The sequence below is a fragment of the Petromyzon marinus genome, unplaced genomic scaffold, assembly GCF_048934315.1.
Source record: "Petromyzon marinus isolate PM22_M1 ecotype Great Lakes invasive population unplaced genomic scaffold, UKy_Petmar_22M1.pri1.0 PM_G_Scaffold_98, whole genome shotgun sequence".
Taxonomy (NCBI): Eukaryota; Metazoa; Chordata; class Hyperoartia; order Petromyzontiformes; family Petromyzontidae; genus Petromyzon; species Petromyzon marinus.
Window position 1 is genome coordinate 14,996 of NW_027423055.1, and position 14,845 is coordinate 29,840.

General features: G+C 45.0%; 1 protein-coding gene across 1 annotated transcript; it reads left to right on the plus strand.

The window, feature by feature from the left end:
* Positions 1–659: 659 nt before the first annotated feature.
* Positions 660–14,471, plus strand: LOC142922476 (uncharacterized). Its single transcript, XM_076063289.1, has 4 exons — positions 660–866; positions 7,707–7,836; positions 12,343–12,527; positions 13,598–14,471. Exons 2-4 carry the CDS (start codon positions 7,785–7,787, stop codon positions 13,967–13,969), a joined length of 609 nt encoding a protein of 202 aa, XP_075919404.1. The 5' UTR covers positions 660–866; positions 7,707–7,784; the 3' UTR covers positions 13,970–14,471.
* The last annotated feature ends 374 nt before the right edge of the window (positions 14,472–14,845 follow it).

Consider the following 14,845-nt stretch of genomic DNA (forward strand, 5'->3'; position numbering starts at 1 on the left):
TAGACTCTCACCATCTGACACTGTTTTAGCCCGATGTATGAGCATCTTGATAAGAGAGGATTTCTAAGCTGGATGATGATGTGATTCTGCATTCAGATAGGCATCAGTGTGCGTTTGCTTTCTGTAAACGCTGTGTGTTATTTTACCGTTTAGGCCATGTCCAAGCGTCTTATCACGAGATCAAACCGGTCTGAGATTACGCCAACCTTGCTAATCGAAGGTGGGATATCTCAACACGTGTGTGTGTGTGCATACATCAAGGCCGTAGCCATGGAGAAAAAAAAGAATCTAAATTTTAAAACGAATATCCTGCTTAAAAATATTTTTAAAAAATTCACTAACACGAGTGTGCATCTAAAAGCGATTCCGTAGTTTCGATTCATTCCCCGACTCGTTCCATCAGAATCGATATTCACCTTCACCGTAAAAAAATAGATTCTCTCCATTCTAAGAACGCATGGACAAACGATTCATAGAATCGATCATCGATGCCTACCGCCCTCTTTGTTGAACAGCGGCTAAATCGTATTGAGCTATAATTAGGAATCGAATCGGCTATGATGCGATCTGCGCGGCTTAGCCAATAGGAGCGCACGTTGCTCGGAGGCACCGTCCAATCGGAGGAGGCGATGGTTTGGGGTGGCTGAGTGCCACTTGGACCAATCAGGAGGGCTTCAGGTTGTTCCTTCCACCCTCAACACGAGGTGCACCTAGCCTGGCACCGGCTTCACTGCTACACGGATACATCACTACAGCAGGTGTACCTAGCCTGGCACCGGCTTCACTGCTACACTGCTACATCACTAAAGCAGGTGCACCTAGCCTGGCACCGGCTTCACTGCTACACGGATACATCACTACAGCAGGTGCACCTAGCCTGGCACCGGCTTCACTGCTACACGTATACATCACTAGTGTATAGTAATGTGTAGTGTATAGTAATGTATAGTGTGTAGTGTATAGTAATGTGTAGTGTAGTGTATAGTAATGGATAGTGTATAGTAATGTATAGTGTAGTGTGTAGTGTATAGTAATGTATAGTGTAGTGTATAGTGTATGGTAATGTGTAGTGTATAGTAATGTATAGTGTAGTGTATAGTAATGTATAGTGTAGTGTATGGTAATGTGTAGTGTATAGTAATGTATAGTGTAGTGTGTAGTGTATAGTAATGTATAGTGTATAGTAATGTATAGTGTAGTGTGTAGTGTATAGTAATGTATAGTGTAGTGTGTAGTGTATAGTAATGAATAGTGTAGTGTGTAGTGTATGGTAATGTATAGTGTAGTGTATAGTAATGTATAGTGTAGTGTATAGTGTAGTGTGTAGTAATGTATAGTAATGGATAGTGTATAGTAATTTATAGTGTATAGTAATGTATAGTGTAGTGTGTAGTGTATAGTAATGTGTAGTGTATAGTAATGCACAGTGTAGTGTGTAGTGTATATTAATGTATAGTGTAGTGTATAGTAATGTATAGTGTAGTGTGTAGTGTATAGTAATGTATAGTGTAGTGTGTAGTGTATATTAATGTAAAGTGTAGTGTATAGTAATGTGTAGTGTATAGTAATGTATAGTAATGGATAGTGTATAGTAATGTATAGTGTGTAGTGTATATTAATGTATAGTGTAGTGTACAGTAATCTGTAGTGTATAGTAATGTATAGTGTACTGTGTAGTGTATAGTAATGTATAGTGTAGTGTGTAGTGTATAGTAATGTATAGTGTAGTGTGTAGTGTATAGTAATGTGTAGTGTATAGTAATGTATAGTGTAGTGTGTAATGTATGGTAATGTGTAGTGTATAGTAATGTATAGTGTAGTGTGTAGTGTATAGTAATGTATAGTAATGGATAGTGTATAGTAATGTATAGTGTGTAGTGTATATTAATGTATAGTGTAGTGTGTAGTGTACAGTAATATGTAGTGTATAGTAATGTATAGTGTACTGTGTAGTGTATAGTAATGTATAGTGTAGTGTGTAGTGTATAGTAATGTGTAGTGTATAGTAATGCATAGTGTAGTGTATATTAATGTATAGTGTAGTGTGTAGTGTATAGTAATGTATAGTGTAGTGTGTAGTGTATAGTAATGTATAGTGTAGTGTATAGTGTAGTGTGCCTGCCGCTGTATATTTGGAGTTTGCGTGTCTCTCTCATCACCACGGTGGCTAGGAGATGTTAACCACCTCCTCTGGTATGCAGGAGGTCGTGGGTTGGACCCCGACGCCTGCTGCTGCTGTATATTTGCGCGTCTCTCTCCCCATGGTCGCGTGGATTTTTCTAATCCACATTTAGAATCAACATCGATGACCCGTTTAGAGTATTTGACTGCCGCTATAAATGTCCACGTGATGATGATGATGATGACGACGCTTCGCCACTCAGTTGAGATGTCGTCTGTGATGGTCGGGTCGCTTCTGAAAAAGTGATACACAGCAGCTCAGTTGGCTGTACACAGGCGGCACCCTGGTGCCACCTGGTGTGCCACCAGTGTGCCACCAGTGTGCCACCCGGGTGCTGCCCAGTGTGCCACCAGTGTGCCACCCTGGTACCACCAGTGTCCCACCCTGGTACCACCCAGTGTGCCACCTGGGTGCTGCCCAGTGTGCCACCCGGGTGCTGCTGCAGCACTGGACGGTGCGCTCCGCGATTGGTTTGTTATTTTCGCTGTTCAATGGTGGTGGGTTTTTTACATTTTATTTTTAACAACCTTGGACCTTATTGCTTTTTTTATATATTTGTAGTCACCAAATCATGGGGGTTTTGATAACAAAAAGGGATATGCACCGGGGGGCGTCCCATGCCTATCCCCAGAGTCACACGAGGACACACTGCACAGCAATAACAAACAACCCCTCTAATGCCCGATGTTGTGGATTCAATCTTCAACACACTGGTGGGCTAAAGTAGTGAACTATTTTGTCTTTTGTCAACGTGACACTTTTTTTCTGATTGGCCGTGTCGGGTGGTGGAGGGTTATAAAACCCACCCATCATCCACTCACCCACTTACACACCCACCCACTCACTCACCTACTCACTCAGCCACTCACCCACCCACTCACTCACCCACTCACTCACCCACTCACTCACTCACCCACTCACTCAGCCACTCACCCACTCACTCAGCCACCCATCCACCCGTTCACTCAGCCACCCCACCCACTCACTCACCCACCCACTCACTTACCCACTCACTCACCCACTCACTCAACCACTCACTCACTCAACCACTCACTCACTCAACCACCCATTCACTCACTCACCCATCATCCACTCACCCACCCACTCAATCATCCACTCATCCACGCAGCCACCCACTCACTCACCCACTCACACAGCCACCCACCCATCATCCACTCACCCACTCACTCACCCACCCACTTACACACCCACCCACTCACCCATCCACCCACTTACTCACCCACCCACTCACCCACCCACCCACTCACCCACCCATTCACTCACCCACCCACTCAGTCACTCACCCACCCACCCACTCGCCCACCCATCCACCCACTCAACCACCCACCCAGTCACTCACCCACCTAGTCACTCACCCACCCACTCAGTCACTCACTCACCCACTCACTCACACCCACTCACTCACCCACTCACCCACTCACTCACCCACTCACTCAATCACTCACCCACTCACTCACCCACTCACTCACACCCACTCACTCACCCACTCACTCACTCACCCACTCACTCAATCACTCACCCACTCAATCACCCACTCACTCACCCACTCACTCACTCACCCACTCACTCACCCACTCACTCATTCACCCACTCACTCACACTCACTCACCCACTCACTCACTCACGCTCACTCATCCACTCACTCACCCACTCACTCATTCACCCACTCACTCACGCTCACTCACCCACTCACTCACCCACTCAATCACCCACCCCCTCACCCACTCACTCGCCCACCCACCGACCTCCACTCAGTGTGGACACTCACAACCTCTCCCAAGGCACCTGGCCCGTGTGGAGAAGTAGGCTAAGTTTACCCACTAAGAGGGCCTCTCTTAAGAGTTCCTTCTGCTTGAGCAAATAACGTGGTGATGCTGCGCTGTCAGTGGTGCACAAATAGCAAAACGACTCACCACCGCACGAGTCAATAATACTGATTTTTCATGGTAAAAACAATGCACGTTGTGATTGAAGCTTCCGGTCAAAGTCTCCTCCGCCAGCCGTGAGTGGTCTGAGCAAGCAATTGCAGGGGCTGCGCCTTTACACACACACACAGATCCCCCGTGTAGCCCTGACAGACTACCGGGGGTATTGTTAGCGAGCGCCTATTAAGGCCGACACGGCACACCGTGGCCAACGCCACGCGCCCGTCCGCCTATGTCTCCCCAGTCGCGACGTTTACTACGCACAGGCACCCAGGGTGCTCATTTGAGGCCGAGTCGACCTAGGGGAGTCCCAGGACCGGTTCAGAATAATCGTCACTGACGGTGTTGTCCGTGAGCGGGAATCGAACTCGGGTGGCCGGGGTCGTGGGGTGACTCGCTGACCACCGCTCCTCCCCCCCACCCACCCACTCACGCGCACGCGCGCGCATTTCGCACGAGGCGGCCACCGATTGGTCCCCCCAAGAGGGGGCCGTCCTCAAGGCCACTCCCCCACCCCCCCACGTGGTCCTGTAGACCACGTGACACACCTCGAGGGCCTTCACTCCGTCAGTAGCACTCGGCAACGCTGGTAAGAACCACAACACATTTATACATTTATTATTAACTTTTATTTATTATTAACTTGTATTTATTATTAACTTATACTTATTATTAACTTTTATACTTTTATTATTAACTTATATTTATTATTAACTTTTATACATTTATTATTAACTTATACTTATTATTAACTTTTATTTATTATTAACTTATATTTATTATTAACTTATATTTATTATTAACTTGTATTTATTATTAGCTTTTATTTATTATTAACTTTTATTTATTATTAACTTTTATTTATTATTAACTTATATACATTATTAACTTTTATACATTTAAAATGAACTCTACATCACCGACATCGATTAAACAACACTCGGTGATTGGTGACTGCGGCTGCCTTAGAGAGCCCGAGGTGTTATCGTCGATTGTTTAACAAAATCTTTATAATAATTAAGGTCTTAAATGTTAAAAGTTACAAGTATAATGAACGTCTTGCGAGCTTTTAGACGTTAACTTTGCTGTTGGGGGTTTTCCCGCTTTTTTGCGCTGGAAAATCAAATGGAGCGTAACAAGATGTGGTTATTAACAATAATTATTACAGTACTACTAATACTGTATTCATCGCTTCTTTTATCGATCCAAATCGGAATGACATCGACGCGACCGAGTTGGAAGATGGCTTTAGAGCGTTTTGGTGAGGAAAGTGCGATGTTGTTATGATGTAATAGTCGATAACGCCTTGTTAATAATAACAACAACGTACAGTGGTACCTCGGTACGCGTCGTTAAATCGTTCCAGAAGGTAGGGGGACTTATACCCAAAATGACGAACACCAAACGAAATTTTTCCCCATAAGAAATAAAGGGAATGGAAATAATCCGTTCCAGAGTGTAAGAAATTATATATTTATATGGCATATTATACATTAGTGGAGTTGTATAATATAATGTAGACTCTACTTTTGATTTAAAGCTTTCGTGACTGCAGCAATTCATATTCTTAGCTCTTTCGGTAAAGTCACGTTGAAGGGAAACAATAAAATATATATAAAACAATATATATAAAATATATATAAAACAATATATTTTTTATATATTTTATTGTTTCCCTTCAACGTGACTTTACCGAAAGAGCTAAGAATATGGATTACTGCAGTCACGCAAGCTTTAAATCAAAAAGAGTTATACAGTGCACAATATTAAAATGCTCTTTTCCAGAACTCTCTGAGGGTCAATTCTGGGTCAGAGGTCACTTCAAAGCACCTCTGAAAGAGTGCTTTGGTATACAGTTTCTTTAAAATGTGAAACGACCTGCTGGTCCATGGGCTGAATGAGAGGAGTCATATTAGAGGGCACAAACTTCACAGTGATGAAGTCGAACTGCCGGCAGCACGCCGTCCTGCAAGCTTGGAGGGTGTGCAGGAGCATTGTCCTGAAGGAGGAGGAGGAGGGCCTTTAGAGGCAGTTGTTGCTTCTCTAAATATATTTTTTTACACTTGGCCCAAACACAACATTGAACCACTCACTGAAAAATTGTCTCGTCACCCAAGCCTTTGAGTGTGACCTCCACGTGACTGGTAACTGGGTTTTTTGTACATTATGTTTTTTTTAAAACCCTCGGGTTCTCCCGAGTGGATGATTAGTAGAGGCTTGAGTTTAAAATCCCCACTTTGCATTGCCACACAACGAGAGTTAGCCTGTCATTCGTTGGCTTGTGCCCTGCCAACGCCATCTCCTCTTGTGTGATATAGGTCCTGTTTGGCATTTTCTTCCGAAACAGGCCTGGCTCGTCACAATTAAAAACTTGTTGGGAAACAAAACCCTCAGCCTCTACAAACTCCCCAAACTCGGTAACGAATTCCTTTGCAGCGTCTTTGTTGGCACTGGCCGCCCTCCCCAATGCCTCACGACACTATGTATGCCAGTCCTCTTCTTGAAATAATCAAACCAGCCATGGCTGGCTTTAAACGCTTCACTAAAATCTTCACTCGTTCCTGGCACGTCTTTTAAAAGATCGGCATGCAACATTTTTGCCTTCTCCCAATTGTAGCCTCTGAAACGCTATCGCCGGCTAAAGTTTTTCGTTCAGCCATATTAATGACAATGTTTCTACTTGCTCTGATGTCTGTGATCTTTGTGTTTGATATAAATTTCACCCCCTTTTGCAACGTTAGCTGATTCGATGGCTTCGTTTTGTTTTCTTCACAATCGTCTAAATTGTTGCTCTCGGCATATACGCGATGCCACCGCAAGATCAGTGTCGCGCACGCCGCTGTCATACTTTTTTCTACGATCTCTTTTTTCACGTCGACAGTGATCCTCGCCATTTTCTTCGCAGCTTGGCTTTCCTCACGAACCTTCTTGAATGAATTGGCAAAAAAATTATCGTTAAAATGACAAAAAACACCACGTGGAAATTCACGGAGAGTTGTAGCAAAAGGGTTGCGCACTGAACGAGATCTACTGGACAGGCAGACTGAGGAGCGGCGCTTTGTTTCAGTCGTGAACGGGGTCTACTGTACGCGGTGACTCATCCCGACCCATACAAGTTGCAGCAAGCGCGTCGTAAGCAAGACGTCGTATCCCAAGCAAGACGTCGTATCACAAGACATTTTTTTCTCTCGTCAAATACACGACACGTGGACCAAATTCAACATATTCCAAAGCGGTCGTACACCATGGTGCCACTGTAAATGCGTTTTGGTGAGGAGAGTACGATGTTGCTGTGATGTAACAGTCGATAACGCTGGTGTTGTTGACGAGGTACAAGAAGCAATGGTCGCCGCCTCAGAGCTGAATTTGAACGTCCATTTCAATGCTATAAAATACTGTGAATTATTAAGGTCTAAAATATGAAGCGCGGTGGAAGGATGGTGTCTGATCGACTTATTGCAGGTTAGAGATGTTATCCTATTTGTATTGTATAATGTCATTGTAGTGGTGTGTGCATTGTCTTAATCAATAATCTAATGGTGTGAAATGCATTGTGTTTTAATACGCAACATACATAGGGTTCACGGCGGGAGGAGAAGGGGACGGTGGTGGTGTACCAGCTACACCAGCGGCAGCAAGAACGCGCCGGCCACGCCATGTTGCCGCGGTGTCTAGCGGTGCTCCTTCTGGCCTCCGTCGCGGTCCGAGGTAACAACCACCGTGAACGCCGACCAGTCCAGTTCGCTTATTGGCTAGAGCCCTGTGAGCCATGCGGCACTTGAATCGGGTTGCAACCGCAACGAAACAAAAACGTAAATAAGAAACCGCAGCGGCAGCATCCAGCAAGCGTCACCGTGACGGTAATCGTCATTGACGCCGTTGTTCGGCATCGTCTTGTCTAGCATCGTCGTCATCGTCATCCGTAGACGCGTCAGCACCGCCATCGTTTAATCCGTAGTTGTGGCAGCAGGTTTCTGACATCGCGGTTATCAGCAGAGTTCATCATTTGGAGAGGCTAATAGGGTGGCTGGAATCGCCAGTGTTCTGTGCATTGAACAAATGAACAGCCCAGGGCCTGCGCTTGAGCAATGGCGAGCTACAGGAGAATGCCACACGTATCGGAGCATTCATAGCTCGGGGTGAGCAGCTCTATCATGGGATACCTTTTCACCAGTATCAAAGTATTAAATATAACAATAGGTTTGACCCTTTTGACCGGGAAAACAGATGTTATTATATTTTTATTTAAAGCTTTCGTGACTGCAGGGATTCATATTCTTGGTTCTTTCGGGTAAAGTCACCACGTAGAAGGGAAACAATAAAATAATAACAATATAAAACAATAAAATTCCCTTCTATGTGACTTTAGCGAAATGACCAAGAAAACATGTTATTATGTTCAAATACCAAATAGATAACTATCAAGGAATCAATTACTGCATCAACTAGACGTACTTGTGGTGAACATGCAAATAGACATGCTCTGATAAAAAAAAAATATATAGTGCATTGTACTCTTTGTTTTTTTCGGTGAAGTCACGTAGGTAAAAAAAATCTATAAACTAAATGAAAACAACTGAATTAAACAACAAAATTAAATGATTTAATTTAGTTGTTTTCATTTATTTTATTGATTTTTTTACCCACGTGACTTTCCCAAAAAAACCAAAGAGTATGAATCCTCGCAGTCACGAAAGCTTCAAATCTGGAACTAGCGCATTGTCTTTGTGCTGTTGTTGGCGTTCCCTGGTCTGACAATGGTGAGGCTAGGCCATTAAGAACACGGCTGTCTCTGGTGTAGACCAATCGCTTTCTCAAAGACAATGCATATAACATTATAGTTCCGTTACTTTTTTTATTTAAAGCTTTCGTGACTGCAGGGATTCATATTCTTGGTTCTTTCGGTAAAGTCACCGCGTAGAAGGGAAACAATAGAATAATAAAAATATAAAACAATAAAATTATCACGACGTTTCGACTGCAACACAAGAAGCAATCATCAGGTGTGAAAAACCACGGCAAGCAATGTTTTTATTATTTTATTGTTTCCCTTCTACGTGGTGACTTTACCGAAAGAACCAAGAATATGAACCAAGAATACAGTTGCGTTATTATTATTAAAGCACTGCATATATTATCAGAGGTTGTTTGCATGGTCACCACACGTACCGTATGTGTGGTCATTTGCAGACTTGGTTCCCTGCAAAAGGTGTCTATTTGGCGTCGGAACATCTTACCACAACTCCTCTTTGATTGCCAGAGAAAGGGTAAAAACCAGTTCTTATTTCGATTTGAAGCTTTCGTGACTGCAAGGATTCATCTTCTTTGGTTCTTTCGGTAAAGTCACCACGTAGAATGAGAATGAAATAATAAAATAACACAAAATTCTCACGACATTTCGGCCACAACGCAAGCGGCCATCTTCAGGTGAAAGGTACAGAACTGTCGGGACGACAGAGCTTCAATGAACGACGTTAAGATTCGTAGCGACTTTTAAGCTGGTTGGGAGAAGTGAGGCACCTCAGCTATTTGATATGTAAACCCCTTTATCAAGGTGCCTCACTTTAAAAGTTGCTACGAATCTTAACATCGTTCACTGAAGCTCTGTCGTCCCGACAGTTCTGTACCTTTCACCTGAAGACGGCCGCTTGCGTTGCGGCCGAAACGTCGTGAGAATTTTATTGTGTTATTTTATTATTTTATTCTCATTCTACGTGGTGGTGACTTTACCGAAAGTACCAAAGAAGATGAAGCAGTTCTTATTTTTATCATAGTGGCAATCGTTAATCGACCCCGGAGGGCGATGGACGCAACTCAACGCCTCCGACCGAGAGCCGCTCACGTTGACCCCCACGAGCCACGCAGTCGTTTGCGTATAGCGGTCGCTGCGCTGCAAGTTCTCGCTTGTTTAAACAAAAACAAAAATCTGAAACAAAATCTGAAAATCCGCTCCGCATCGCACCGCGAAATACGTTTGTCCACGCGGCATTCGATCTGTCTGCGTGAGGGCATGGTGTGGGAGCAGGCGCCTGCGCACAGAATGGCTTTCCCAAGTCTGAGTTGTGCAATTCCCAGTTAGAGATAATAAAAAAACACGTCCCAACATTGACCTCCACGGGTAAAGACAAGCCTCTCAAGTTTGGAGCTCTCCAGGTGCCACAGTGGCTAGGAGATGTCGACTACCTCGCCTGGTCTACAGGAGGTCGTGGGTTAGATCATGTCCCTGAGAGATGTTAACTACCTCGCCTGGTATACAGGAGGTCGTGGGTTAGATCATGTCCCTGAGATATGTCAACTGCCTCGCCTGGTCTACAGGAGGGCGTGGGTTAGATCATGTCCCTGAGAGATGTCAACTACCTCGCCTGGTCTACAGGAGGGCGTGGGTTAGATCGTGTCCCTGAGAGATGTTAACTACCTCGCTTGGTCTACAGGAGGTCGTGGGTTCGATCCTGACCCTGAGAGATGTCAACTACCTCGCCTTGTCTACAGGAGGTCGTGGGTTAGATCATGTCCCTGAGAGATGTTAACTACCTCGCCTGATCTACAGGAGGTCGTGGGTTCGATCCTGACCCTGACGATGCCTGCTGCTGCTGTATATTTGGAGTTTGTGTCTCTCTCTCATCATCATGGTGGCTAGGAGATGTTAACTACCTCGCCAGGTCTACAGGAGGTCGTGGGTTCGATCCCGACCTTGACGCCTGCTGCTGCTGTATATTTGGAGTTTGCGTCTGTCTCTCACCGTTGTCCCGTGGATTTTTCTCCCAGTCCTCCAGTTTCTTCCTCCACATTTATAAACAACATCACGCATTCAGAGTTTCTTGGCTGCTATACATTTCCACACAATGACAAGTCATTAAGTTGGGCTATCACTTGTGGCCAGGTCGCTTCTGACAAAGAGCCACATAGCTCAGTGGGGCCTTACCTTGATTAATAAGAAAAATAGTTTAGTTTTTATCGTGTATGTTTTATGGAATTTCCGATCTTGCTGCAATTGCAATCTGCTGGATGACATGCTCCGGTATTTTCTTATTAAAACCTGATAAGTACAAGTTAACGACAACATCCCTGCCCAATCATTTCAGAATCAGGGATCTTGATTTATCCTGGAGGAATTCGCTGAGCTATGAAGCTTATTTTTTTTTGTTTAACTCAGGTGCCCCCCCCTCCCCAGGATTCTGTCGCACAAGGGGAATTACCCGAGTTAAAGGGCAGCTCAGCAAGAACAGCGGCAAGACGAGCGTGAGCAGCGGCCTCTGCGTTCGACATCTGTGATGGGCGTGAACCGGTCTCTCTCCTCATACTAATTCATAATAACGGTTGTTTTTGGGTTAGATAGCGTTTTCTTTGGTTCTTTCGGTAAAGTCACGTAGAATGAGAATAAAATAATAAATTGATAAAATAAAATAACACAATAATATTCTACGTGACTTTACCGAAAGAACCAAAGAAGATGAATCATTGCAGTCACGAAAGCTTTAAATCGAAATTTAGATTGCGTTATTTATAAATGTGCCGTAACCCTCCACCACCCGACACGGGCAATTAGCAAAAAAAAGTGTCACGTTGACAAAAGACAAATAGTTCACTACTTTAGCCCCCCCGGTGTGTTGAAGAGTGAATCCACAACATTTACAGTGTGAGTAGTACTGTGACGTTTCGCTGGTAATTGCATCCAGCATCACCGGGCAATTCGCCAGAATGGTGAAGCCCTCGCTTGCTCCCGGTCTTAAATAGAGCAGCAGCAGGGTGACGTCATCATTTAACTCATATCAGGTGCAGTGATTAGAGGCGGAGGGGGGGGGGATTGTAATTATATAATCGATTGGTAATCAGTCAATGGTTATGATTAGTAATGAGTTGTAGATTAGTAATTAGTTGTAATGTGTGTTGTTGTGATTATATGCTAGGTTAGTAATCCGTTAATTAGCATGTGTTTCCCCTATAAGGAATTGTAATATGTATTATTTAATAATACTCAAACTGTAAATGTTGTGGATTCACTCTTCAACACACCGGTGTGGGGCTAAAGTAGTGAACTATTTGTCTTTTGTTAACGTGACACTTTATTTTTTGCTGATTGGCCGTGTCGGGTGGTGGAGGGTTACGACACATTTATAAATAACGCGATCTAACCCAAAAACCATTATTATGAATAATATTGGTCGCGAAAGCCTACTACGTGTTAAACTCTCTCTCTCATCTCTTCCCGTGCAGATGTAACGTTCGCAGCAAAGCTCCGGCTCTCCCTGCAGGAGAGGCTGGACGTGACGGAGGGGGTGAGCTTGACCATCAACTGCTCTTTCTCACCGCCGCCGACCGACCCGAATCACGTCATCGTCAAGTGGTCCGTGTTGCCCGCGTTCTACTCGAAGAACACGCCCATCGGCGGCGTCATCCAGGTGACGGGTGGACCTCATCCCGGCTCTAACTTTGAACGACTTGACTCCCCCGTCCGTGTCGCCGCTGGCATTGACACGCCGCGGTTTCTGTTTAACCGGCGGCGTGTTATTTGCGCGTGTTTGTTTTGCTCCGGAGGAGTGACGGTGTCACTCAGTGACCCAGCTAACGTCTCATCGAGTGCCACTTTTTTTGTTTTAAATAAGGATCTTGTTTTAAGAAGTTTGCCTAATTTCGTAATTGAACGGCTTCCTATTGAATGAAACTGGCACACCCAAGGGGTAAAGCCCCACGTGCACAAGGAAAGAGCGTGCGATGTTCCAAACAAATAAAGTGGGCTCTTTGATTATCCGCACTAACAGATCGGGAAGACGGCCGTGGATAATTCAAAGTCACGGATAATCCATAACTTTAACCAGTTTCTGTGGATCTCTCTGCTAGAAACCACTAATATAAGTTATACATTACTAGACTTAAGGCTTTCGTGACTTCACGAGTTCATATTCTTTGAGTCTTTCGGTAAAATTTCGATTTAAAGTTTTTGTGACTGCAGGGATTCATCTTCTTGGTTCTTTCGGTAAAGTCACCACGTAGAAGGGAAACAATAAAATTATAAAAAGAAAACAATAATGTTATTATGTTTTATTATTTTATTATTTCCCTTCTTTCGGCAAAGTCACGTAGATAGGTTCATTTTCTTTGAACCTATCTGCGTGACTTTTACCGGAAGACCCAAAGAATATTTACATGTCACTGACGAGACGCGCATGCCGAGTGATAACACTTTACTGCCCCTGCCCAGCAGAAGGCTCCGCCCACTTAAGCGGATGACGACGGGGCCACAGCCAATCGGGCATCAATCAAATCGCGGCCGAATTCGTACGCTGCAGGAATTAAACAATAAAAAAGTCGTACATCGCGAAACTTCGCCGCCTCCTCCGCACCGGAGTCTGGGAACGCTGCGCGAGCCGCCGGGAGCCGCTGTGGGATGCTCGGGAGACACGGGCCGGAGACGGGCGGGCGGGCGGGCGGCAACACCGGATCACGGCCTTTCCTTTTTTCTCGTCCGCAGATCTACAACTCGGGCGTCGACGTCGTCGGGGTGGCCGCGCTCGTGGGCGACGTGGCGAAGGGCGACTGCTCCGTGAGGCTCCGGCGCGTCTCCGCGGGCCTCGGCCCCGTGATTGGGTGCATGGTGGTCTGCGGGCGGTGCAACACGGAGGACGTTGCAGTGGCACGGGAGGCGACGCTGAACGTGACGGTCGCAGGTGAACGGAGCGAGCGGCGTTTTGGGGGGACCGTCCGATCACGAAGGGCCGCTTGGCAAAAGATGGGTGGGTGGGTGTGGGTTGGTTTTATTCTAGATTTGAAGGGGACTCCAAAAACCTCAACGGTAACTCCACCCAACCCCGGTCAATTAAAATCCAAAGGGGCATCCTCTTAAAAAAATCCGTCCCCAATAAACAAGGCACCGCCAGTGAACTTGAAACCAACGCCGGGACCATCCTTTCAACATCACCAATCCATATCGACGCCTTAATCTGGCTCACAATGCCTAAACTCCCGCCATTAGACACTTTTTTTTCCAAATGTTTTTTGCTGTGGTTTTCACACCTGATGATGATCGCTCGCGTTGCGGTCAAAACGTCGTGATTTTTTGCTATTTTATTTTTACCTACGTGACTTTACCGAATAGAACCAAAGAGTGTGGGTTGGTTTTATATATCTACGGGAACATTTTTGGCGGTCTCATGATGATGAGGAAAAGAAGAGGCTGCTTTTTTTACCCCTTTCCGTTCGTCACGTCCTGAAGATGTTGCAGACGCCACTGCCGCCGTCTGTTGAGCTTGGGACTCTCGGTCCAAATTAGGCGACCGGACACACGGGTACCCGGTTTGTTCGTATCTCTGAAAGTTCCTAGTAGGACGTTCGTAAGTAGAGGAGTCCCTGTGATCAATTATTATAATAATAGAAATTATCTTCTTTGGTTCTTTTGGTAAAGTCACGCAGATTGAGAATAAAATAATAAATTGATAAAATAAAATAACAATAATATTTTATTCTCATTCTACGTGGTGACTTTACCGAAAGAACCAAAGAAGATGAATCCTTGCAGTCACGAAAGCTTTAAATCGAAATATAAATTATATTTGTAAATTCTGATATCGCGTTTAGCATCTATACACGCTAGCATAATGACTCCCCCCACCGCCCCCCTTTAACGAGGATTCCTTTAGCGCTCACTTTTCCCAGGGGGCCGCACCTCGAGCACTGAGGGAGGCCTGCCTGCAGTGTGCTGGTGGCGTGCGCGCGAGGGGAG

What these genes read in the sequence shown, in the direction of transcription:
- LOC142922476 (XM_076063289.1), top strand. Translation starts at nt 7,785, where the DNA reads ATGTTGCCGCGGTGTCTAGCGGTGCTCCTTCTGGCCTCCGTCGCGGTC. An exon ending in GGCCTCCGTCGCGGTCCGAG is followed by an intron (nt 7,837 to 12,342) that starts GTAACAACCACC and finishes CTTCCCGTGCAG; the next exon opens with ATGTAACGTTCGCAGCAAAG. An exon ending in CCATCGGCGGCGTCATCCAG is followed by an intron (nt 12,528 to 13,597) that starts GTGACGGGTGGA and finishes TCTCGTCCGCAG; the next exon opens with ATCTACAACTCGGGCGTCGA.